Raw genomic sequence first — 26,318 nt, forward strand, 5'->3', positions numbered from 1 at the left:
GAAAGTCCAGACTTACAAAATCTCAACCAAAAAAAGTATAAGGAACCAAGCTTATTTCAGACATTAGTATCAGCCATTAAAAATCTGACTTTTGTTGGCTATAGTTTCCATATATGTACTGCTGGAAGTACTGATTTTTCTTAATACATTCAATACCAGACTCTCTAGCAATGATTTGACCCTGTTTCTGTCTCTCTCCATCATGAAGGGGCACTGAAAGATGATACCTTCTATCACAGTGTATTAATAAACTAGTCTCTGCACTAAACAAAGTTGTACGTGTATATTCTTGGATTTGCTTTAACATTAAAAGGTTGGACTGTGTAGTTACATCAGTGTGTTCTGGCTAATATAGTTGCATTCCTATGAAAATACTCTCTCTAAATTTGATTTGTGAATCATGCACACTGCTTTCAATTAAGAAGTGGTCTTAAAGGGCATTTTTATCTTCAATTTTAGAACACAAAAATAACTTTATGAAATAGATTTGAAAGAGCTAAAGAACCTTAGACGAATAATACTACAATATTATTTAAAATTACAATATTTGATCTCAAAATGTTGCAATTATGGAAAAAAGAATTAATTTCAGTTAATTTCATATTAAGATTTCAACAGCAACCTTCATTTGCTTGCATTTCCACTCTTCCTAAAACATGAACTGCAACCAAAAGACACTCAAAAACATCTGAAAATTCAGATGCAAAGTGTTGAAAAGTGTGGCATCCTCCTGCTAGTGTCACCTTTCTGCTCAAGCCTTTTGCATCCTTGAACTCTTAGTGCACATGAGTCTCCTTTTCCAACCAAAAGTCAAGCTTCCAATTTCAGTATTTATCAGTCTCTGCCATCTGTAGGCAAAACTAGATCCACAGCTTGGACTGTAATTTTTACACGTAAGGTTAAACCACAATCAAAAGGTGATGGAGAAAAGCCCTCAAATGTCTTAAAAAAGCAACTGCTGAATGACCTTTGACTCCAGTTCTGAGCTATTAACAAGCTGGAGAATGAAAGGCTATTGAGGATACAAAAGTACCTCTAAATCAGTGGAAATCAATTTCAGAAAAATAGGAAGTAAATAATGAGAATAACACATGCCACAAAAACACAGAGGAGTCAAAATATAGGAAACTGTTCAAAAACACTTACGCCCTCTGTAATAGTTTTAAGTGAAAGTGATATATAATGAGATTTGTGAGCTAGATATTCAGCACTAGATCTTAAGCAGAAAAATTTCAGATTCAACATTTTACAGAAGTTCACAATTTAATACAAATTTTTGTTCCCTCTATCATTCTATGAATATTTTCAGATGAAACCATATGTTAAAATTGCAAATCAATACAATAATTGATAACACAGGTGAAGTACGAAAAGTTGTTGGAGCTATCCCAAAATTATCATTGCAATTTCAGTGCAGTCATGAGTTAGAAGAACTACAAATAGATGGAAGTATTAAACAATGGCATAAAGCAACAAATACGCATTATGGTTAAGGGATTAGCATGAAAGATCACGTTCATTTTAAATCTACAGTAAAAAATACATTACTACTTTTTCCTTATGGAATTCTCCAGGACAGAATTGAGATTGTTCAGCTTTGAACTTATTTTGTTACTGATACCATTCAAGACCAAAAAAACCCAAGAAACAAAACATTTTAAAACTCATTTTTGCTCAAGTAACTTAGATGATTAACTTAAACTTTCATCAAATATATCCTACACCCAGAAAAAGTGCCAAAAGTTTTGGGAAAAGGTACTGTATACTTCTGTTTTAAAGAAAAACTTAGACTCCTGTGCTTAGAACTTTTAGAATGAAACAGCTGATATAATGCACTTTTAAATATCATGACCTAAATATAAACTAAGCAAAAGGCATTAACTGTATCCTTGGTGATACACAGCAAATGAAAAAAGGAAGGATATTAAGTTTCAAGTAACAGCTCAGAAGTCAGGTGGCAGACGTAACGCAACTACTCTATTAAACCACCACCACCTAATGAATTTATCATGGAAAGGAACCTACTTTCCCCTATAACCATTAATATAGTACTGTTGTTTACTTAATTCTTCTGGGTTTACAATACAATGCAGTGTATTCTGCTATTTATTGTTTGATAGAAGAAAGTTCTAAAATACAATCTGTAGAACAGCATGTGTGTAAAGATTAAGTTTTGGTATAATGTCCCTGATTTCTCTTTTTTTTCTTTTCTCTCTAAACAATGCTTACCTTTCAAGGTGGCCTTTTTCAATACCTTCATTGCATAAAGCTGTCTAGCATCTGATCCTGAGATTTTTTTGACAAGAAAGACCTGCATGGAAAATTAAAAAGAATTCTTAGACGAAAATAAAGGCAAGTCAGATCAATATACTTTGCTATGAAATTCAAGTAGTCAGTATTATTTTCAACCTTATTACTCCCCCCAATACCATTATTAGCTTCTTCGACAGTTTTAGATTCTGCAAAGACAAACAAAAATGTCCTTGCAGTTTTTCCTACTATTCCTTCATTTCATAATCTAAAAGGTTCATTCAAGACAAGCTCTGCCAAATTAATTTTGGTTTAACTTAATTGATTTCAGTGAATAAGAGGAAGGATGAATTTGGATTCTCTCAGAAGTTGAGACAAATTTGAAACACAAAATTCAGCTTTTTAATATTAATCTCCAAATAGTTTTGTCTTACTAAAATTAATAAGATGGTGTAGCAAAAATGCTAATAAAATAATTGACAGATATGAAAAAAAGTTGATCCAGAAAACTATATTAAACAATGCATAACAAAATAATTTTTTAAAAAATAACCTATAAAATTGTAAGAACCAACGTTTGTGTCACAAACCCACACTTTTCTCTGATATGCTTTGTTGAGTTTTGCACGTACCAATAAAGTACAACCAGCCTCAATTAAAGTGTGTTTCATTTCCTTCTTTAGTGTAATGGGATTTCTTGAGTGGGATTGTTTTTAATATCCTTAATACAAAACAAATTCCAGTAGAACCAAATTTTAGATTTAGAAATGAAGAAGAAAAAAAAGTAGATCTGCCACAGGTTTTCTAGTTATTTACGAAAATAAAGAGAATGTTAAAAGTGTTATCTCTTTTGCATTATCCAGAGATTACCAGAACATCATCAAGAGACCTTGTAAAGCGTGTAAATTAGCCTTTTTAAACTGAATGTGAAGTAGTGACATCTTCCCAAATTATTAGAAAAAAGGGATTATGGGTTTTGTACTATTAATCCTTTTTGCATAAAGGCTAAACCAATTGAGGACAAAATTGGCATTTTTGCAATACTTTGAGTCAGCTAGACAGTTATTATTTTCGCCTTTTCAAAACTTGCCCCCACCAGGAGTTATAGCATTGAATTTAGTAATATCAATAAAATAAAAGAGATTGTTGAAATTATAATTTATTAGCTTACATTTCCTTGCCCCTGAATGACTTACTTCTCCTGATTTAAAGATTTACAAATAAAAACTAGGTTATGATTCTGGATGAAATCAAACAACATAGGAAACCACCTTTGGAATCAGGTTTCTCAGTGAATTCTTACTAGTTTGAGTAAAAAATTTTATAATTTCTAAACATCTAGATTTCCAAGCTTAACTGGAACTGCTACTCCAATTACGTGACTAACAGTAACTTCCTACCACCAAGAGAGAATTGGACCGATTATTCTCATTTTTCCCCATGTCCAAGACGGATTTAGCATTATATGCTAGAGCTTAACATCACATTCAAAATTGCAATTAAGGCTGAAAACGGACGTAAAGGCTCTGTTGTCTTACATCGTATATTCCACTCTGTTTCAATGATGTGTCTTGCCACATGAAATTATTGTTTTGCTTCCAAGTTGGATTTGGACAACTAAAAGTATGAATCACGTACACCTGGTGAGATCTCAGTATGGACAGTACTCAGTAAATGCCAGAAACATTGAGTCTTTGACAGAGCTTCAAATAAATATCAAGATGTGTTGCACCTTAACCAAATTATGACAGATAATGACTAGCATGAACATGACTAGGGTATATCATGTTTACTTCAGTAGCCATTATTGCCCAAAATTTGTTCTTCACAATTATCGTCTGCTACAAAAATAAATTCTGCCTATAGCTTCTGTACCGGTGATGACCTACCATGAGCAAGTCAGCAACTAGGAGTACTTATCAAAAAAATCTTTCAGCCCTCGTCCCCTCAAACACAGAAGAGGAGTAGTTATAGAAAAATTACATTCCATTTTAAAACTGAATACCCAATTATTTCATATCAAGCCAATTTTTCTATGGATCTTTGAGATCTACATATCATATAAACTAGAAAAAAAATCTACTGCTTTAAAAAGATCTGCCACAATTACAGTGGCTAGTTAGCACTAATTTAGAAAGCAGTTTTCTCTTGCAACATTGCCTTAATGCAAGATTGTGGCTGTTCTAAATGCTTCACTCCTAGTATTATTCAATGCTGTATTCCTGAATAATTGACTCCACAAGTGTTCAGTTACCAACCTTTCCAAAGGATCCTTGTCCTAGTACTTTCAGAAGTTCAAACTGTGAAGGGTCTGCTTTCTCATGTCCTTCCTTTACATGGTGAGTTATTGCAATTTCTTTGATATTTCCTTCTTCCTGACAGAAGAAAAGAGTGGAATAAGTTTACATTAATGATGCATCTTCCTAAAATGTTTATAAATTCACAATATGTTGAAAAATACCAGTGGCACGGAATCCAATGAACTACACACTCCCAAATCTAGATAAAAAACCACTATTTGCACAATTAGGGCACAAAAAATAAATTATATCTGTTACAAAAGGCAGTATTAGTTCAGTAACTATGTGGCTTCAAGTTTTAGGGATGCATCAGAATCCAGACAATAACAGAGTTGACAATAACAAGCTTTTGTGCTTAGGCCCATATTGTTTGTTTCATAATCACCGTTCCAGATTCACAACCCATTAATGGAAACCAATCTTCGTAAGAATTTAGTCCTCTTAAAGCACACCTAGCATGCATCAAAAGGACCAGTTCTCTTAGGAAAGCCCTCCTTTTTAACACATGAATGAAGACCACTATGCTGCAGTGATGCTAATGCTCACCTTTAAGACAGTCTAAGACTCAAGACATTTCCCTGCAAAGCAGCACACCCTCCACCCCCACTTCAGCAGCAATAAACTCTCCACCTGCCACTGAGAAAATTCTGATGAGGAAAAGAATGTGTGTACATAGATAAAAAAATTGTACACTTTGGAATAATGCACAGAACATCCTGGCAACTTTTAAAAAAATCAGAAAGTAAAAAAGGTATTTTAATGTAAAGAACTGGGATTTGTCTTGGATGTTCGAAAACTAAGATGACCAATAAGGATAGGTGCTAGTTTCCGTTGTAAGACAGCCAAAATTTTGCATCCGTGTGCATGCATGTGTGTTGTGTGCTACTCCTAAAAAAACTAAACTCCTTTTTCCTTTCAAGAGAAAATGCTACCATCATTCACTCAAGGCTGAATCTTTACAGAGTTTGAAAGAAATATTGATTTCTTCTACTTGTCAAAGGAATTATTTGCTGGTGGACATTTGTATTTTCTTTTATATTAGTATATGATCAGCTGGATTACATACTACTTAAACCACCCACTACAATCTTAGAGAATCCCAGGGGAGGAATAGCACAGTAGAACAGATTGCCAAGTATACATTACTTTGGATACTTCGATCCACTTCTGCTTAACTGTTTTATCTATTAGCTCCCTGGAAATCTTGGGAAACTAAAAAATGTGTGAAACAGAACTTTCTTAAATCTTTCTGTTATTTACCCAGGTTCAGGGACACAAAGCGATAAGCTGGACACATCGCTTTAAAAGCATCACAAAATGTAACAAAAACAAGAAATGAAGAAAAGATACTAACTTCTCTATACACAAAAGAAAATTATTTTTGAATTCAATGCAATTATCATGCAACCAACTTTCCAGTAGTTATTTTGGGCACCCTCTAAAAAAAAACAAAACAAACCACCACTTCACATTCCTGATACTAAGAGAATATTCCCAGTGTCTCAGGGTTCAGATGTTCTTTAGTCCTTATAAGGCAGACTTAATACAACTCTGTTTTAAAAAAAATGGAACTCAGATCATATCCTACTTTAGTAGCTTGTCCATAACATATGTTTGGGAGCAACATTTATGATGAATAGTTACCCACAAATTTGCAGTTTCCTTTTCTGACATAATTGCTGAATGTTTGTTATTTTAACCTAAATAGTATTTTACAAAAGCTGTCAAAAATACAAAAGCTAAGTTTCATAGAAATTCAAATTATATGCAGAAGTAATCAACCCTCACTGTTCCCACTATCTACCCAAATTAAAGTACAAGCCTTTCACACTGTAAAAAGACATCTCTATTTCTCAGCCAACTGCACCAATTACATTAGTTGATAGATGCCATCCTACAGCAAGCTGGAAGAGAAGACAGCCGTTCAGTCTGGTATTGAATTTGTCTTAAACTCCGCCTCTGATAATTCCCCGATATTTGGAAAAAACATTTGTCCCGTGTGATGAATTCAAATTAAATGAGATTATGTATAGGGTGCTGAAGGACGCTGGTCCTCTTCTCCTTTCTTCCATTCCCTGACAACTTTCATACCACTACAGACAGACACCAGTGATCTGGCTGTTGCAATGGTGGGATCTTCTTTCCAGTTATAACTACACTCTACTGACTATATTTTATTTCTGTTATTTATAAGCTTGGAAAGCTCCCTTTTCTCAAGCCTTATACTGCAGCAATGTCTAAAAAGAAGTCCCAAGACATAAGTTTCTTTTTCTAGCCACATAGCTCTCTCTTAAGGTCATCTTCGCACTAGAAACTAACACTGTCACAGAAAGCCACACTTAAAAAAATAAAATACTGCGTTAGTCAACTTCAAGTGGTTGCTACTGGCTTCCGTTATAGTGAAACTAAATATAGAATACAAGGAAACAAACAGAAGGTAACATTACTCTAAGTTTCCTTAACATTTCCTTAACAGTATAGTAGTGTTAAATCAACACTGGCCTAGAAGGGAAGTGAGTGACAAACAAGTTTGGGTATGAATTTAAAACACCACTATTTCAGAATAACTTCCGGTAATGATATAGTTTGCAAGTCAGAACTATTCTGGTCACTAAGTATCTGAGTATAAGTAAGCTCTTAGTAATGTACCTCACAATGTATGTCTATGCACAGGAATGCATACACACATAGGAAAGAACACTGAATGGACTGTATTCCACAGGCAAACCAAATCTAAAAGAGAAAAGCTAAATAAAAAAAATTCAGCAGCACAAAGGGTGACTCATTTTTCTCTTTAGGAATCAGCTGCAAATTAGAATAGGAGACATGCTTGTCAGGGGAAAAAAAAAAAGAAAAAAAAAGGATACACACCTTCTATGCAAGTAATGAAAAACTATTTAACTATTAGGCTATAAAAATAATAGCCTGATCATGTTGCTGGAAAAATTCCATATTTTAGGTACTTAACGAACACTAAATACTCACTTTTGTTCTAGTAATTGATTTTATGTGAATTTCTTTTATGTTCACTTTTTAGTTCAGGAGTAAATTAACTCTGCTGTAACATAAAATACATGCATTTGTTTCTGAGATCTTATTACAAGGAACAACTATTAGATAATGTATTAAAAGGAAACGGGACTTCAAACCCTAAAGGAAGTAGAAGCAGAAGAGCCTTACTAGGTAAGTATTTCTCAGTAGTAACAAAAAAGCCCAGAAAAGCAAGAGAAAAATGTGAGCTTATCTATACATAGAATATTCTGTAATTTATCCTTCAGATTTCTGAATTTTAAGTAGAGATCTGAAAATGGTTCTGTGTGTAAAGTGGCCCATGCAGAGCTGGATGGCATAACACACTGCTTGCTTTACACAGATGAGTTTAACTGCAGACCTTTTTCTGAGGAGCAGATCTTTTTTGAGGAGCATGTTCTAGGGACAACTGAAAAGATGGTCTAGGGCTAGTAAACTGGGCTATGAACTGCTAGGAGAGCTGCCAGTATCATCCACAATACCATTTCTATTGTTCTCACAGGCTTGTAATTTCCACTTCTTTTATTACTCCTAGTAATTCCAATCTTTTTACAGATTTATTTTATTTTCTAATCATGAGTACAGGAGCAAAAAAGTACATAGCCCTTTTACCTCTAACTTCCAATTCCTGAAGATAACGTGACAGTAGTATCAAAGGAAAAACAAGTAAAAGGGGACTGTGAGAGAATTCTGGAGTCTGAGCTTAAACCATATGTAGACACTTTAAGAGAGGGTTGCCAGACATGCACTTACAACAACTAAGTATTGCAAATGCCACATGAGATATATTCTTATGACACAACCTAAATCTGATAAATTTAGAAAATACAATAAACACTCATTAGAATTTAAATAACACCTCAAAAAATAGAAGTATTCTTACTCCACAAATTTTATATAAAAAGGACAGAGAAACAACCAACTAAAGATTAAAATAATTTTTGAAATATTTAAATGTATGCTCTGACACCGACAAAATAATCCACAAGGAAAAATCTCTGAATCACGTAAATAGGTGGCACACAATCAGATTTATGTTCTTACTTGTATCAGGAAGAGGAAGGCTATCCAGAATAAGGAACATTAGCACATCCACACACCATAGGTGTCCTGCTGCAGTTGCAGGTTCTTGAACAAATGCATAAGCACAATGTGAACACGCACAATGACAAGTGCTTGACAAAGAAACTCCAAAACACTGAGACAGAAATGGGAAATTCAGCAAGAAAGTTACCTTACTCTCAAAGATGTGTAAGAATTAGACGTGAATTAAACAGAACATCAAACAATAAGCTGATATGTCATGTATGGAATGCTTACTTAGGAAAGGTATCCCCGGAAGACAGATTCCTCCTTTTCTGAGTACTCAAAATTATGTGAATATGAGTAGAAATATTTTAAACTCAACTCTTTACGATAGCATATTTTAGATAACAGTTATTAAAAGAGCAATTAGTTCATCAGCTTCACAATGAGTGACAAAGATCTGAGTATACCCTTTTCAATATACTGGAAGTCTAACTTAGAATTATGATATGTATAGATTACACTAAAGGGAAAAAGCAGCAGCTTTTGTAAATGTAAAGTTTTACAGCACTAATAATAATGGAATGGTATATTTAAATTGTTCCTACACATGGGTGACATTTAATGGGTGTAAAGTCGTGAAGTGACATAACATTGGAAAAGTAAGAAAAAAATAAAGGCAAATATTTACAGCTTAAGACATCCTAAGCATTCAGGTCAAATAGAATGTGACTCTGAAAGTAAACTAGACCCATCCTGAACAGAAAGACTGACTGCATTGTCTCCGCTGTCAGCTTCAGTGAAACTAAACTGAAATCAGATGAAATACAGAAAGTTAACCAAAACCAAGATATCCGAAGGTAAGATCTCTAACAAAGATATGCATGCACAACAAGATTGGGGGTTGGAGGGGGCTGGGAAGGTTTTAACTGATTGTAACAGTGTGGGATTTTAAAAAATATATTTGTAGTCAACTCTGCACAGAATAACAACGACCGGCAGTTTATTTTTTACAATATAGAGAGCAAAGATAAGTGTCTGCAGTACATGCTATGAGTCCCTATAGATAAGGCTTTTTGAAAGAACATGCAATTTATTTTTAACATGCTAAAACACTTCAAAAGGATTGGCATTACATTTCTGATGACTCTGATGCCTGTTATTGTGGAACATGGGTGTTCTTATTTGATGACAAAAAAAGGGAGTAACAGCAGTTAAAGGCTAAACAAAATAAATGGCTCCTTCACCATACCCGAATTTCACCAGGAAGCTTCTAACAAATTCAGAAACAAATTTTTGAGAAAATCATCTTTACAAAAAAGTTCATAAATGGATTTAAAAAACCCCAGAAGTTCTTACTGCGTGAGATATGTGATGAATAACTGTATCCTATCCTTTGCATCAGGAAGGGGATATGAAAGATAACACACAACATCCGTATTCCGTTAATGAAAGGGACAGAAGTGACTACAAAATAAGGTTGCATGTTCACTTTCCCACAAAATAAATCCTACCCTAGATGTAGGTGAAAATCTCCTCAGAAGTGCAGCGAATTTCAGCTGGCAGACAACTAAGCACTGATCAAAGAACTTTTGCTCTGCACACTTGCTGGCTATATGAAATATACCAAGAAATACAACACAAAACCTACAACATCCGGATAAAAGGTTTCATGATGACAGAAAGTACAAGGCCACATACCACCCCCTTCTGTATCTAACAGAGATGGAAGTTATGAAATAACTGACATAAAGGAATAAGGATAAAACATTAACCTTCACACTTATTTTAAATAAAACAAAACCTCTGAATTTTATGACACGATTTCTGGACAAAAAATGCCATAGTATGTTTGCATTTGGAATTGAGTAGCAACTTGCCTCCCAGCAGGGCCTTTAAATAAACTGTATTTTTCTACTAAGAGGCACAGATGATAGGACAGACATGACTATACACACTCGAGTTCGTCAAAACCCAGTGGGAGGGAAATCTGGCATTTGCAAAAAATCCTTAGACGGGTCCTGTATTCAAAAAAAGTTCTTCCTGGACAGCAAACATTGTTGACATGATGACCAAAAACTGTAAAAATGGGGTTAAGACTTTGACTTAACGTAAACATTAGATAAACAGATTAACAAATTTTAAGCTCAATGAACAATTAAAATCTGTTCTAATATCTAAGCCAGGTTAAGTAACTACTGGAGAAATTAACTTAAATACTGATATTCCTGGTTCCAACATTAACCAGGTTTCCCCTTTATCTGTTAATTCAGTACTGCTCTTAACAAGAATTAAGAAGGTACAATCAGAAGCATCTTCTACTTATAGTTACTTACAGACCTAGTTATGATTTAATTTGCCTCTTAAGGTAAGCAATAGTTCAGATTTTTTGCTGTAAAGTGACCTTCCAGCTCGTGGTCTTGTAAGGTCTTCTCTGAATGATTTTTAATACTTGATTTTTAATGTTATTTTGGAAGCCCTTGCATCCCTGGTAGACACAGTAACAATGGACTGATTTTATGCTGCATATAGAGCAATATCCCCATACTACTCCTAGCCACAATCTTCCTGCCTCCGTCTGCAGAGACTGCAGTTGCTAAGGCACCAACCATAAGCCTGTATTCAGCTGAGTGTTCAGTGGTATTGCTCGCCCCTTCAGAGTCACTGCCTGCCAAAGTAAAGTCACTCCCCCAAACTGTGCAAGATTCTTTGTTTCTAATATGCAAGTTAGCATTTAACTGTGCCAATATTGGTATTTTTAACAATTCTTCTAAACGGACACTATTAATCCATTAAGAAATGTTGGTGGGATCCCACTAGGAACTCTTCCAGGAACTGTTTTATGAATATTTTCTGTTTAAAGTAACATTTTAAAATGGATCAAAAACTGTTTTATATATTTATTTTGTATAGTGTTAATTTACACACGAGAAACAGCCAGAATCACCATTAGGAAAGTTCACAATTCTGGAATTTCGACTTCTACACAGTCAGGAACCAGAATGAGAGGGGGGGAAAAATCAAAATCTTTCTGCTGGTTTTAATCACAGTAAATCAGATCTATATTGCCAGTATTGGCGAACATCCCCCTCAAACATTATCCATCTTTCAAGATAAGACGACAGACCTAAAATAAATTTTAGAATTAAGTTTCTGAAATAAAGATACAAATATTTCAACAGTATTAAAGTCGAATCCTTTTCCTGTAACACAGGTAATAGTCATTTCCATCAGTGTAAAGGACAGTTCACAGTGTACTTCCCTGTAATAGTGTTCAGCTGCACTTAATGAATTTTAACTTATCTGACAAACTCAGTGCTGTATGAGTTTATACTATTGACCATACAATTTTCAAAAAAGCAAATCCAATGAATAAAGAGCTAATTGCAATCTTCTTTTTAACTTGAAAGTTGAACAGCAGCAAAAATACTGCTTTTACGAGTTTTCATTTGTTACTATTAGGTATGTAGCTACATAGATTTTTCCATTTTCATTACGGAAATAGCAGCTTTGTTTTCACCCCCTCAATCTCTTTTTCAGGAATGTTTTGCTTCCTCTAGACAAGTGCATGTTCTTGAGGCACATGTACATTTGGTACAAGTGAAGATAAGACTGAAAACAGAAAAATGGATTCCTCACCAAGTTACTTAACACTGCTCCAACCATGATTACAAGTTTCCTTTTACTACTTTGTTAGCCTTCATTATACTTATCAGAGCTCAGTTGGACATGGCCAAACTTGGCAAAATAGTTTTCTGTCTGTCACAGGCAGAATAATGTTAATGAAATAGAAACCATTTCTGAAATATTGACTATGATATTAAACCTTGATGCTGAAGTTACATAAAGCAGTTATGTCCTGTAAGGACAGTAAGCTTATTGGATATCCAGTGATTTCAAAAGGATGACTCAATGTTGGCACAGTTCCCCAGCTCATATACAAAATTTCCTTCCTCCCCTCCCTTGAGTCAGGAAGTCTCCTAAATGCATTTTTACTTTCCAAACTTGTTATGAATGTAGGATGAATTTTCATTATTACCTGAAGAAATAAACCCCATATGAGCTATGCTTTTTGAAGTAAAAAAGAGCCAACAAACTGAAAACCAATTACTTTTACCTTTTGTGTTAGGGCTTAGGAAAACTTTATTAAGATAAAAACTGAAGTTAAAAATGTGGTAAGTGCACTAGTCTAGGTATTTTTTAAAATCTCAAACACATTCTATATACATTCATACATTCTATACTCATTATTACTCCTACCTTTAAATTAAAAACTGCCTTAAAAAAAAAAATTCTACGTCCAACAAGCATTTCATAATCTCCCATTACTTCAGTAAGCAATGTTAGTAAGCTAAACCATGGAAAAAACCCCCATTCCTAATATTTGTGATTAATATTAAATTTGAGTCACTTAATAGAACTAATGACTACTTAAATATTTGTACACAAACAATTGTTCTAAAAAGCTGATTAAAAATGCTGCTTTTGAAGTAGCAGTTACTCTAAAACAACAAAAAGCAAAGCACTGCCATGCACAAAATTAAGTCAAGCTGACTTAAGGATATTCTGTGTATGTTGTCTGTTTTACACTAGTACCAAAGAAAAGCACAAATAGAGCAGAAGTTCTATTTAACGTGAACATCTGAAGTCAGAAATACAGGTTTTTTGCGATTTATGTCTTTGCTTCTTTTAAGAAAAGATGGAAAACCTGACACTTACGTATTTATTCCTTACTCTCTATACCTTCTACTCTTTTCCATTCCTGGCTTTCTACTACAACAGTTTTGAGATCTAGAAGGATGTCTATGTCCACGTTTGTTCCAGGTAGCCAAATCACTCACATAATGAAGACTGCAGACTTGGTTACTGAGACTGAACTACTACCATTCTTTTAGTGTTATAGCTGAAGCAAGATAGGAGTTTGAAGAATGAGTCCCATCCCAGAGCAATGAGTCAAAGGACAGATGAGGCCCTTTGGATAAACATGACTGGCCAGGCTGGGAGGGTAATTTTGAAGATGCTTTCCCTCCTCAGAATAAAAATACAAAGGCCAGGACAGAAGTAGGACTCCTTCCTTCCCAAAGGAACTGTGAGCAGTAGGTTTTTCAGCAGGTAAAGCTGAGGAATTCCTGTAAGCATTTTAAAAGCTCAATGTTGGTCACCAAAAGCAGTTTTGTAATGCAATTCTGTCCTGATCAAACACCATGAAATTATGTCATGAGCTAGACTGTGCACATCAGCATTGGAAAAAAATACTCATTGGATGGAAACTTCATTTCCCAGTAACTTTGACATAAGTTTTGTTCCTACTTTGTAAGCACTAACATTTCAGAGCATCGCAATTAAAAAAAAATAATTCGAAGTTTTTAAAAAAATCAACTATTTTATAAAAATCCACAGGCATATTCAGCACTAATCTGTGAAACGTATGATTCCTGTTTTATTGGGATAACATCCTAAATATATTCTAAAATTTATATGGGCTGCACTGCCTATCTAGCATTTTAAAATCAATGGAATGTTAGAGACAATATAATCAAGCTGCCATAAGTAGATAAAATAATGGTTTTTTTTTTTTGATCAGAGACTTCTAAGAAACACCTTTCATGTTGCCTGTGGAAAGAACTATAATTCAGGACTATGAGTTGATAAATGTTGATTTTACAACATTAACATTAAAAATCCTGTATATAATGCAACCTATGTACTATTGTTTTACATGCATGCCTTGCTTTAGTGTTTCAGTTATGGCAAGCAAATTCAATTTCACTTTCTAACACATACTGCAAAGTTTAAACCAGTACATAGTTTAGTGTTAAATTACTATCCCTTTTATTTTCAAATTAGTAGACCTGCTTAACTTAAGACGTTAAGACAGTACTCAAGAAGGTTAGGAGGCTGGGTTGTTCCCCCCCCCCCGAAAAGTATTTGCAGACTTACAGGAGGAGAAACATGAAAAATGATCTGAGTTTCAAAGATAAAATGCTCTATCACATTGCATGTTTACATGTATTGCTAAATAGTTCAAAAACAGTGCTCGGGATAATACAGTTCTCCACCAGAGATTTTTCTGAACTTAAAAAAACCCTTTTATGTTTAAACATGTGCTCAACAACAAGACAAATTATACAAATTAAATGTCTGCTATGACTAAATTATTTAAAAGTTAAAATAACCATAACAGTAACTGTACCATAAGCAAGAGTGTCACTATTCTTAATACCGTTTTCAGAAGTAAATTTAAGATATTAATAAGCCTGAGTTATTTTAACTGTCACTTCACACATAACCATATTTTACAGTTCAAAGTACTACATGAAAATGTAACTACTGAATTAACCACTAAGTATTAATTTTGAAAATACAAACATTTTTAATAAAACTGTACATTAGTGAGAAAACTTACCATACAGCTAATTTCTTACATTTCTGGATAAAAAAAATTAAGTGTTACAGTATTTACACACAGTTAAAAATAAGGCTAAATTATCAACAGGTACCTTAGAAAGTACTACAAAATATGAGCACACCAGAAACTCCTTTTTTTTTTTTTTTAAGAAAATACAAAAGCAGTGAAAGACTAAAATTGCTTTGAAATTAGAAATTTAATTAAACAGAATTTCCACTTTTCCCCCTTATTCTTTAAATAAGAAACTAAGCTCACCCGAACAGAACGAACACGAAGGGCCAGAAACTTAAACATGACTAAAGAAACCATGATGTTTAGATTTTCTGACTGAGCGATCATAAGTCTAGCAGGGAAGACCAACCCTAGCGTTTTTGCTGTGACCAGCTGTTCCGGCAATTAGAAAATTTCCTGTCAGGCAAGTCAGACACAGTTGGGAGGTGGGGAGAGTGAAGAGGGGAAAAAAAGGTCAAAAAAAAAAAAAAAAGAAGGAAAGAAAAAAAAAAAGAGACATTGATTATTTTTTTTTTATTTCCGCCCCCCCCTCCCCACCCCCACCCCCCCCGCCCCGGGGTAAAGAAAAACTGGGCAGGAGTGGTACTCATGTTGCTGATGCTGTAGAGATCAGCACAGGAAACTTAAACAAATTGCCTGATAGCAACATGCTGTTGCAGATGTTACTTATTCCTGGTTCCCAGAAAAGAACAAAAGATCAACATCTATTTCAGAAATCGTGCTACTATACGACATTTCACTAGTTAAGCAGAATATCAACTACTTTAAGTCCTACATGTGATAACTGTATTTTAGTGAATTTAAAAGTAATTTTACAAAATATTTTAAGATACCATATATCATTACTTTTTTGACTTCAACACAGAGAATGTGGTATGCTTATGCTTAATGACTATTTTTATTTACTAGAGTTGTTAGAGGACCAAATGGACCTTGTGCATAGCCCTTTGAAATCCTGCACATAGAAAATGCTCCACATGTTATAGAGGTTAGGCCAAGACACACTGCAGAAATTATTTGAATCGGATCACCAGCTCGAATGTCTGACTTACGCACCAATATTATATTGCTCTGTAGAGAGAGAAAAATTTCTTAAAAGTAATAAAAATACCTAAGCTTTCTTTCAATGTTTAAAAAAAACTTCAAATGTTTCTAAGAATTAGAATTCAATCTAATTACTTCGAACAGCTAGAGATGAAGTTTTTAATTTGATCTCTCTCTAGATTTAGTAGGGAAGTTATTGTTCTGAATATAGATGGTATCTTTAGCTTTTTTGATATTTATTAAAAACACTGAATTACACAGTGCATGCTCCATTAGAATATGGAGCAAAACTGCTTTTCTTCAAGTAATAAATAAAGGCAAGTAACTACGTTTAGTCACAGGCATATACAAGTACTCAACTACAAACAGATCCAGGTGATTCCATTTAGTGACTCTGTACCAAAAGAAACGTACAGCAAAATACTGTACTTCTTCCTGCACAAGACATTAAAACAAACAAACCCTCCAAACTACCTCCCTTGATTGGGTTCTAACAAATATTTGGATTACTGCAATTTTTTTTAATTTTAATTCCTCTTCAGAAGACAAAGCCAGTAATGTATTTATTTAAAGTGACAGGACATGTTGCTTCTATCTCTGCACTACATCCTGGCTGTCTACAGTATCAGTTTCTAACTTTGCCTTTAAAACCTGGATTATGTGTCTCCCCAGCATGACCGAAGACCCTCTTGCCCAAATGCAGAGATGAAATAAAGACCCCTCATTCCTGGCTTTATCAGGACCCCACAAGCAAAAATGTGCTTTTTTTGTGTTCTCTTGTACTCCTCTAGGTCTTTATGTCACATCCACAGGGATGCATCTTTCAAATTCTATGTACTGAATATATACAATTATTATTGTAGATTACACAGGCATTCAGTAACTACTACAACCTTAAGTCCCCAATTACAACATACTTTCTACAGTCCAGCGTGTTACAGCCTTTTTGGAAGAAACAGTCTCTACTACAACAGCAGTAACACAGCATTAAAAATGATTCAATATTTGTTTCAGGGTAAACAAATCTTCTTGAACACAAGAAGGTTACTGCAACACAAGGATTTCAAGTATTTCATAAATGGTACGAAAATTACTTGAAGCTTTCTTCTCTTCGATTGTTTTAAACTTCCAGCTACTTCCTCCTCAAAACTGAAATATTTCAAGAATTGCAGTTTAACAGCAATATAGTTGTTTACACTTTGAAGAATTAAAAGACATTTAAATAAATAAATGGGAGACCATTCAAGCTCTCTGCCTTACCTTGTCAAGAACATGTATGAATGCACTAAAAGCAGAGTTATCAGGAATCCGCAAATCACTAAATTAAACTCTACGGTAGCAAGGAGAGCTAAAAGCAGAAATGGAGAGTAAGTGGCAAGACCTACGCTAACTGTAAGATTCTTTAAAGCTGAAAAGATACTGTGGGTAAATAACCATTTTCTTCTCTTCTTGTAAGGTTATGAGTGTATTCTGCTACAGATAAGCTGTATCTGCTAAGGGTGACAGGAATAAGGCATTTCAACTGCAGCATTCGTACAATTACTGACTACTGCTCTCCCAAGCCTTTTCTGTGACCTCCCAGTGAAGTACAAAGCACAGAGCTCAGGGGTCAGCGGGGTTACTTCACAACAATAGTTCTCCTATAACTGGCATGGGTCTGCAGCAGGTGGAAGAAATTTCTTGTGTTCTGGGAGAATAAAGCCTGCATGGTTCCCAAAGAGCACTACCAGCCAACCAGAAACTTTAAGATATATGCTACATAATTCATTTTGAGAATCTCTGAGAACAGAGCTTGCCCTTTTAAATATTCCTTCGTATGAGAAGGAGACAGGTTAGAGGGCACCTGTCCCCAACAGGGAAGTCTGTGACAAGAAGGACAAATTGCTCCCCTTACCTTGAAGAATCCTTTGATAAGGATTTGTGTTATACATGTTTATCACGAAACACAACTGTCTCCAAAACAAAAGGAATTTGCTACGCCCATCAGTGACAGTTCTGTCAATTGCAGAACTCCACTTGCACAATGCATTTTGTCCTCCAGTACAGAAATATAAAGTGAGTTCCTCTCTCATCTTCCGCGCCTCTTCTTTTAAATTGGATGCTCTGAATTTACAAAAATTAAGAGAAAATGTGATCAAACTTGCTGTCCAGACATTCAAGAGAATGGGGCTCACAGCCTCCACAGTGAGCAGGAGAACTGAAAGATGCTGGAGGAACTCTCAAAGCAGTACAGACCATGTGGGAATCCATAGGTTTTATTGAATAAAATATGCATGCCACAGTGGGATGTTCACTTTTACACATAACCAGAAAAAGTTGAATCATTTCATCTAAGTGGTGTCCATTAGGTAGACTGACAATCTTCCTACCCTTAGTCCGAGAAGTGTAATAACACACATTAAATCTTTATGCTGCTAGACAAGCAGGCTCTGTAGTACCAACTGCCTTCAATTACAGGGAAAAAACAAAGATGGAGTACACATAAGAAATAAAAAGCCCTCATTTGATGAAGGTCAGCAGTTGAGGAACAGAGTGCTACTTTTCGGAGTTTTCAGGAGCTGAATAATATACTTCTCTTCAAAATAAATATGTTTCCATGGCCAAAGCAGCAATATTCTATTAATCAGGGGGTGTGGCAGTTTCCATCTGCTAGTTTACAGGCTTTTCAGGGCTACCATCTGTTTTCTCTTCACGTAACAAGTAAGCAGCTTGAATTCTAATGTTGCTTGCACTCTCAAATGATTCAATTTTCTGACCAAGATCCAGAAAAGTATGCCACACCTAAGACACTAAGTGCAAAATAAGCCACTCCGAAAATCCATTAGAAGAAATCAATGAAAAAGTTTTGCTGTAACCTTTCCTCAACACCTGATGACATCTTGGGGAGAAAAATATTCGAAGGCTTGCCTTCTTTATATGGGTTTGATATCAAGACCAGTTTCTATGGGTTTGATATTAAGACCAGCTATTCTCCAGGCATCCAGCCCACTCAGCTGGAAGATAGGGATGGGGAGCAGAATGAAGGCCCCACAATACAAGGGGAAATGGTTAGTAACCTGCTACACCATTTAGACATCCACAAGTCTATGGAATTGGACAGGATCCACCCAAGGGTACTGAGGGAACTGGTGGAAGTTCTTACCAAGCCACTTTCCATCATCTACCAGCAGTCCCGTCTGGTAGAGGTCCCAGTGGACTGGAGGTTAGCAAATGTGATACCCATCTTCAAGAAGGGCCGGAGGGAGGATCTGGGGAACTACAGGCCTGTCAGCCTGACCTTGGTGCCAGGGAAGATTATGGAGCAGATCATCTTGAGTGCATCACACGGCATGTACAGGACAACCAGGCGATCAGGCCCAGTCAGCATGGGTTTATGAAAGGCAGGTCCTGCTTAACTAACCTGATCTCCTTCTATAACAAAGTGACCTGCTTAGTGGACAAGGGAAAGGCTGTGGATATAGTCTACCTAGACTTTAGTAAAGCCTTCGACACCACTTCCCACAGCATTCTCCTGGAGAAACTGACTACTCATGGCTTGGACACGTGTACTTTTTGCTGGATGGTCGGGCCCAAAGAGTGGCGGTGAATGGAGTTAAAGTGGTGTTCCCCACGGCTTGGTAATGGGCCCAGTCTTGTTTAATATCTTTATCAAATGATCTGGACAAGGCGATCAAGTGCACCCTCAGTAAGTTTGCAGATGACACCAAATTGGGTGGGTGTGTTGATCTGCTTGAGGGTAGGAAGGCTCTTCAGAGAGATCTGTTGTTTTCAGAGAGGTTGTTTAGCCTGGAGAAAAGGAAGCTCAGGGAAGACCTTATTAGTCTCTACAACTACCTGAAAGGAGGTTGTAGAGAGGTGGCTGTTGGTCTCTTCTCCCAAGTGACAAGTGATAGGACAAGAGGAAACGGCTGCAAGTTGCACCAGGGGAGGTTCAGATTGGATATTAGGAAAAAAATTCTTCACTGAAAGGGTTGTCAGACATTGGAACAGGCTGTCCAGGGAGGTGGTTGAGTCACCATCCCTGGAGGTATTTAAAAGACATGTGGATGAGGCACTTAGGGACATGGTTTAGTGGTGGACTTTGCAGAGTTAGGTTGGACTTGATGATCTTAAAGGTCTTTTCCAACCTACATGATTCTATCTAAGAGTTAACATCTCAGACTAAAAGCTTTGCACAGTCCACAAGAATGCTGTAACTTCTTATGCGAGGACCGCTAAGTCCATTCTTACACAGGTAAGAAGTATGCACTTCACTGTAAGATTCTAGCAAAATTCATCCAAGTTGCAGCACAGCACAGTGCTTTGGAAGCTAATGAACCTCCAATTCCATTACATTAGAATCAAAAAAGGTATTCTGCCTTTTACAAAGGAAAATCTGGGCATGGAGAAGGGAATAATTGGATTAAAGTTTTACAGACGTAAATGGTTTGCTTGGGAAACTTATTGTTCAAGAATCATAGAATCATAGAATGGTTTGGATTGGAAGGGACCTTAAAGATCATCTAGTTCCACCCCCTCTGCCATAGGTAGAGACACCTTCCGCTAGACCAGGCTACTCAAAACCCTGTCCAACCTGGCCTTGAACACTACCATGGATGGGGCATCCACAGCTTCTCTGGGCAACCTGTTCCAGTGCCTGACCACACTCATGATAAAGAATTTCTTCCTAATATCTAATCTAAACTGTAAAAGAGAATTAAATATATGTGTACATATTTTTAAGTCTATTTAGTAAAATACATTAGAAGGAATGTAAGAATTATGGACAACCTTAAAGCCCGAGTTTAGTATTTGTAACCCAGATTGTTTCCTTCACTCCATTACACAGTGGACACTGTTTCATTATACAGCTAGGTTATCAGCTGGCTTTAACAGAAACTACAACTTACTTCATAACAAGGAACATGATCTTATAATTATGTAGTATTATGGTTTCAAACAATTGCATGGCTATGGCTTTAAAGAAAGCTTCCTCAGTTTGATTTCCATATGAACAGGCAATATTTACATATTCAAGAATGTGTAAGCAACGTGAAAGAGTAACTTGACTGTATACCTCAATTTCTCAGTAAAACTACAAAAATATTAAATTATCACTGTTTTACTACTGATAAGCTATCCAAGTAGCTGTTTCAGCTAAAATTAAGTATCAGTCTGTAAAAAATCCCACTCAGTGGTCTGTGAATACTTGTGAACCCAAACATTTCTGTAATATTTAAGAAATACTAGCTATGTCTTACAACCTCTACCACTGAGCCAAGAATTTACATCAAAATGCTGACAAAAATACACACGCAGAAAACTGAAACATAACGGTTATACCAGCAAAAGGAAAACAAACATATCAAAAAGATGATCAGAAATATGTTCATTGTCATATTAACACACATGATTATTCCTGTAATCGGAAACTGTTACTGAGCACCCGAAGAGCAATATCCAACAGAAGTCTGGAGCAGTCCTGAAACAGTGCTTCAACCTGCCAAAATGCAAACAAAGTTTTTGAAACTAAGAGTTCTTACTAGTACAATGCTATAATATTAAAAATTGAGGTGCAACTAAAAAAAAAAATCAGTTAAAGCCTCTCTCAAATATTTTAAAATCTAAACATTTGTCAGTTTAATTATGCTTTTTTTGCTGAATTTTAACATTCTTATCTTTCGGTATTTTCATGGATGGTGACAAAACAAATGAGATTACCCCAGATTATTCCGCTTTTAGTATTATTGTCTGAGTGATGGGGGGCTGTTTTGCCCATGACTGTAATTGGTGAGTCATCTCCCTGTCCTTGACACCTCCCCACATCCCCCCATCAGGTTGATCAATGTTTTATAGATTCATGGTAAACTGTACAGTATACATGCACGTATCATATAGAATCTCAATGTTATTACTACATATAATTAACAGATCAAGTTCAATACTTTGACGAAGAGACTAGATTGCCCATATGCTTCAAATTATTTTCCTAATATATCTTAAAGCCTTTTCTAAGGTCGTACGTTTTTCCTTATAAACTCTTCTATTAAAACACTGATTGGCAAGACAATGGTCATAATTTTCATCTCTCCTGACTGCAACCAGTTGTTTTATTTAAATTCTATTAGAGAAAAATAAATGAAAAATGTTTTTAACTACTGACTTTTCTTTGCAAGCATTTCCTATGCTACCTTTTGACTACCCACCGTCTACCATCTTAGTTACCTTAATTAAATATTTTTAGTAAGAGGAGGACAGCCACTGAGATTCAGTTTTTCATCATCCAGATCAGCATATTTTAATATACTGCTTTATGCTTTAGTTCTATTTCATTCTATGTACGCTTTAATTTTGCTTATTTAAAAGTAGAGTTTTGTTTAAAATTTTACCGAAGCATACAAGAAATCAAGTCTAATAATATTACCCAACCACCCCCACTGGAGAGAGGGTTTACTTTTTCATCCCAGTTGTTTGAGCCTGAATAGGTTCCACTCCTGCCTGTACTGAAAAAAGTAATCTTCAGTCCTTGCAGGTTATCAAAAAAATATACATGAGTTTTTCTGTAAATTACAAAGTATTACTGAAAACAACTTTTCACAAATTCTTGGAACCTAATATTTTTGTATGTTTAATAATTATGCTTAAGCTAATAGAGTGCAATGGTAATACACCAGTTGTAGTAAGTGTTTTAACAGCTAAATTGAATCCAGACAACAGGACAGAACAAAGAACAGAGCACACATGATATGCTCTTCGTATATATACAAAATGGGAAGGTACTTGCTAGACCAGCTGTACTTTCTGGTTAGTTTTAACTAGTAGTACAGCATGCATCATGATTGCAAGAGCTCAAAACAATTAATTTGCTCAGTTAATTTACTCAATCTCTATGGACACAGACATACAGAAAGCAAAGGTAGACAGTACAAGAGTGAGAAAGGTAGCAAATAAAAGGCTTTAAATAGCTTCCCCCTCTTCCACTAATGTTCACTTAAGCTTTCACATTAGGTCAAGCTTCAGCCAGTTGTTTACTCGTTCTTACATTTATTTCCTGCTGAACCCAGATCATTTATGAGATACATCAGATTAAAAAATGTTCACAGCAAGCTATAAAGCCAGATATAATGAGTATATTCATTGTAATAAAACTAGGATACTGAATGATTCCTCTTAAAAGAGGAGGAAGACTTTGAACCATATAGCATCTTGGACTCCTCAGAAACAGGCATGTGGCATTATAGCGCCTGCTTTTCTCAAAATAGCCTACCAAATTTGAATCAAAGCTACTCAGACTCTCCTGTCAATTAACTTTTTGACCAAAAGAACAGGGATGTAACAAAATGAAATTTATCTTTTCACACACAGAATACTAGAGAGACTCCCTATGTAGATAGAACTGTGTTAGGCTTTAACACTTACTTTAAATTTCTTATCTGATTTGCATTGTCAGCATACTAGCCAAACACTTAACACAGCAAAAGGATGCAGTATTTTTCACCTTCTTCTATCTCCACAGAACTATGACAACTCTCTATCCTGAACTTGCATACTTTCCACACCTACCAAAATATTTTGTCTTCTTATCTGATGTGCTAGTACATGCTAGGCCTGTTCACTCTACTGTCCTCAGTTACAGCTGAAAAATTTCCTAAATCGTCAATGAACACGTAAGTGCTCTAAGTCCATTTCAGTGCAAAGTTAAACAGAACTTCTAAACAGACTTTCAGTGGTAATTTAAAATTAGCCTTTACCTTTCACCAAAAAAAGGTATGAAGCACTGAAAGAATATCACATCCCAGCTGAAGTAGTATTTTATTAGCTGACAGTCAGCAAAGGCTAGCTTCCAGCTATAACTGACTGAGCAGCCGTAGTAATTTTTTGTTTAAAAAACCTAGATTATTTTACATCACTATTGGCAATCCCGTACTCATCACAACCTAGAAAAAAATGCAAAATAAGTTTGTAACATACTGGTTTGAGGCATTAAAAAGCTGAAACAATCTTAACCAAGTAGCTCAAGCATGATAGAAAGAATATTAGATATATGTTTTATTTTTTTGATGGTCATATTGTATTGTGTTAAAATAGGTTGCTCCTCAAAAAAGCAGCAGTTTAGGAACATCTGAAGAAAGTACAGGAAACCACTTGTAAGTAATCCTGCAGTCATCAAATCTTGAAAGAGAAATTTGATAGTTGTGGTGGGTTAACCTTGGCTGGCTGCCAGACACCCACCCAGCCACTCTCTCACTCCCCCTCCTCAACAGGACAGGGGGGAAAAAATAAGGTGAAGAAAAGCTCATGGGCCGAGATAAGAACAGGGAGATCGCTCACCAATTACCATCATGGGCAAAACAGTCTCAACTTCGAGAAAATGATTTTTATTTATTCACAGTTAAAAATAGAGTAGGATAGTGAGAAACAAAGACAAAACTAAAAACACCTTTCTCCCCACCCTCCCGATCTTCTCAAGCTCAACTTCACTCCTTCATTCCCAACTCTTCTACCTCCTCCCCCCCAGAGCAGTGCAGGTAGGATGAGGAATGGGAACTGCAGTCAGTTTGTAACTCTCTCTGCTACTACTTCCTCCCAGTTTTCCCCTGCTCCAGCATGGGTGCTTCTCATGAGCTACAGTTCTTCAAGAACTGCTCCAGCATGGGTACTTTCCACAGAGTCCAGTTCTTCAGGAATCATAAAATCACAGAATCATTTAGGTTGGAAAAGACCTTTAAGATCATCAACTCCAACCGTTAACCTAACACTGCCAAGTCCACCACTAAACCATGTCCCTAAGCGCCTCATCAACATGTCTTTTAAATACCTCCAGGGACAGTGATTCCACCACTTGCCTGGGCAGCCTGTCCCAATGCCTAACAACCCTTTCAGTGAAGAATTTTTTCCTAATATCCAATCTAAATCTCCCCTGGTGCAACTTGAGGCCATTTCCTCTTGTCCTATCACTTGTCACTTGAGAGAAGAGACCAACATTCACCTCTCTACAAGGTAGCTGTAGAGAGCGATAAGGTCTCCCCTCAGCCTCCTCTTCGCCAGGCTAAACAACCCCAGTTCCCTCAGCCGCTCTCATAAGACTTGTGTTCCAGACCCCTCATCAGCTTCGTCGCCCTTCTCTAGACACACTCCAGCACCTCAATGTCCTTCTTGTAGTGAGGGGCCCAACACTGAACACAGTATTTGAGGTGCGGCCTCACCAGCGCTGAGTACAAGGGGACAATCAATTCCCTAGTCCTGCTGGCCACACTGTTTCTGATACAGGCCAGGATGCTGTTGGCCTTCTTGGCCACCTGGGCACACTGCTGGCTCATCTTCAGCCGGCTGTCAATCAACACCCCCAGGTCCCTTTCCACCAGGCAGCTTTCCAGCCACTCATCCCCAAGCCTGTAGCGTTGCATGGGGTTGTGACACCCAAGTGCAGGACCCGGCACTTGGCCTTGCTGAACCTCAATACAATTGGCCTCAGCCCATCAATCCAAATCCCTCTGCAGAGCCTTCCTACCCTCGAGCAGATCAACACCCCTGCCCAACTTGGTGTCACCTGCAAACTTACTGAGGGTGCACTCGATCCCCTCATCCAGATCATTGATAAAGATATTAAACAGAACTGGCCCCAATACTGAGCCCTGGGGAACACCACTTGTGACTGACCACCAACTGGATTTAACTCCATTCACCACCACGCTCTGGGCCCAGCCGTCCAGCCAGTTTTTTACCCAGCGAAGAGTGCGCACGTCCAAGCCATGAGCAGTCAAATGGACTGCTCCAGCGGGAGTCCCCCACGGGCTGCAGTTCCTGCCAGAAAACCTGCTCCTGTGTGGGCTTCTCTCCATGGGCCACAGTTCCTGCCAGGAGCCTGATCCAGCATGGGCTCTCCACAGGCTGCAGCTTCCTTCAGGGCACGTTCACCTGCTCTGGTTTAGGGTCCTCACAGCCTGCAGGGTAGATATCTGCTCCACCGTTGTCCTCCAATGGGATGCAGGGGGACAACCTGCATCACCACGGTCTTCTCCAGGGGCTGTGGGGGAATCTCTGCTCTGTCACCTGGAGGACCTCCTGCCCCTCCTTCTTCACTGACCTTGGTGTCTGCAGGGCTGTTTCTCTCACACTTTTTCACTCCTCACTCTCACAGCTGCTGCACAGCATTTTTTTACCCTTTTGTAAACATGTTATCACAGAGGCACATCACCAGCGCTGTCGATGGGCTCAGCTTTGGCCAGCAGTGGGTCCATTTTGGAGCTGGCTGGAACTGGCTCTGT

General features: G+C 36.7%; 1 protein-coding gene across 1 annotated transcript in view; it reads right to left on the reverse strand.

Annotated features, from left to right (window-relative positions):
- RPS6KA3 (ribosomal protein S6 kinase A3) overlaps positions 1–26,318 on the reverse strand; it is an 81,739-nt gene that overhangs the window by 38,087 nt on the left and 17,334 nt on the right. The window contains exons 3-4 of the mRNA XM_059824684.1: positions 4,509–4,625; positions 2,230–2,311 (exon numbers count right to left, since the gene is read on the reverse strand). Coding sequence (XP_059680667.1) covers positions 2,230–2,311; positions 4,509–4,625 — 199 coding nt within the window. The remainder of the gene's footprint in view (positions 1–2,229; positions 2,312–4,508; positions 4,626–26,318) is intronic.

The sequence above is a fragment of the Gavia stellata genome, chromosome 1, assembly GCF_030936135.1.
Source record: "Gavia stellata isolate bGavSte3 chromosome 1, bGavSte3.hap2, whole genome shotgun sequence".
Lineage (NCBI taxonomy): Eukaryota > Metazoa > Chordata > Aves > Gaviiformes > Gaviidae > Gavia > Gavia stellata.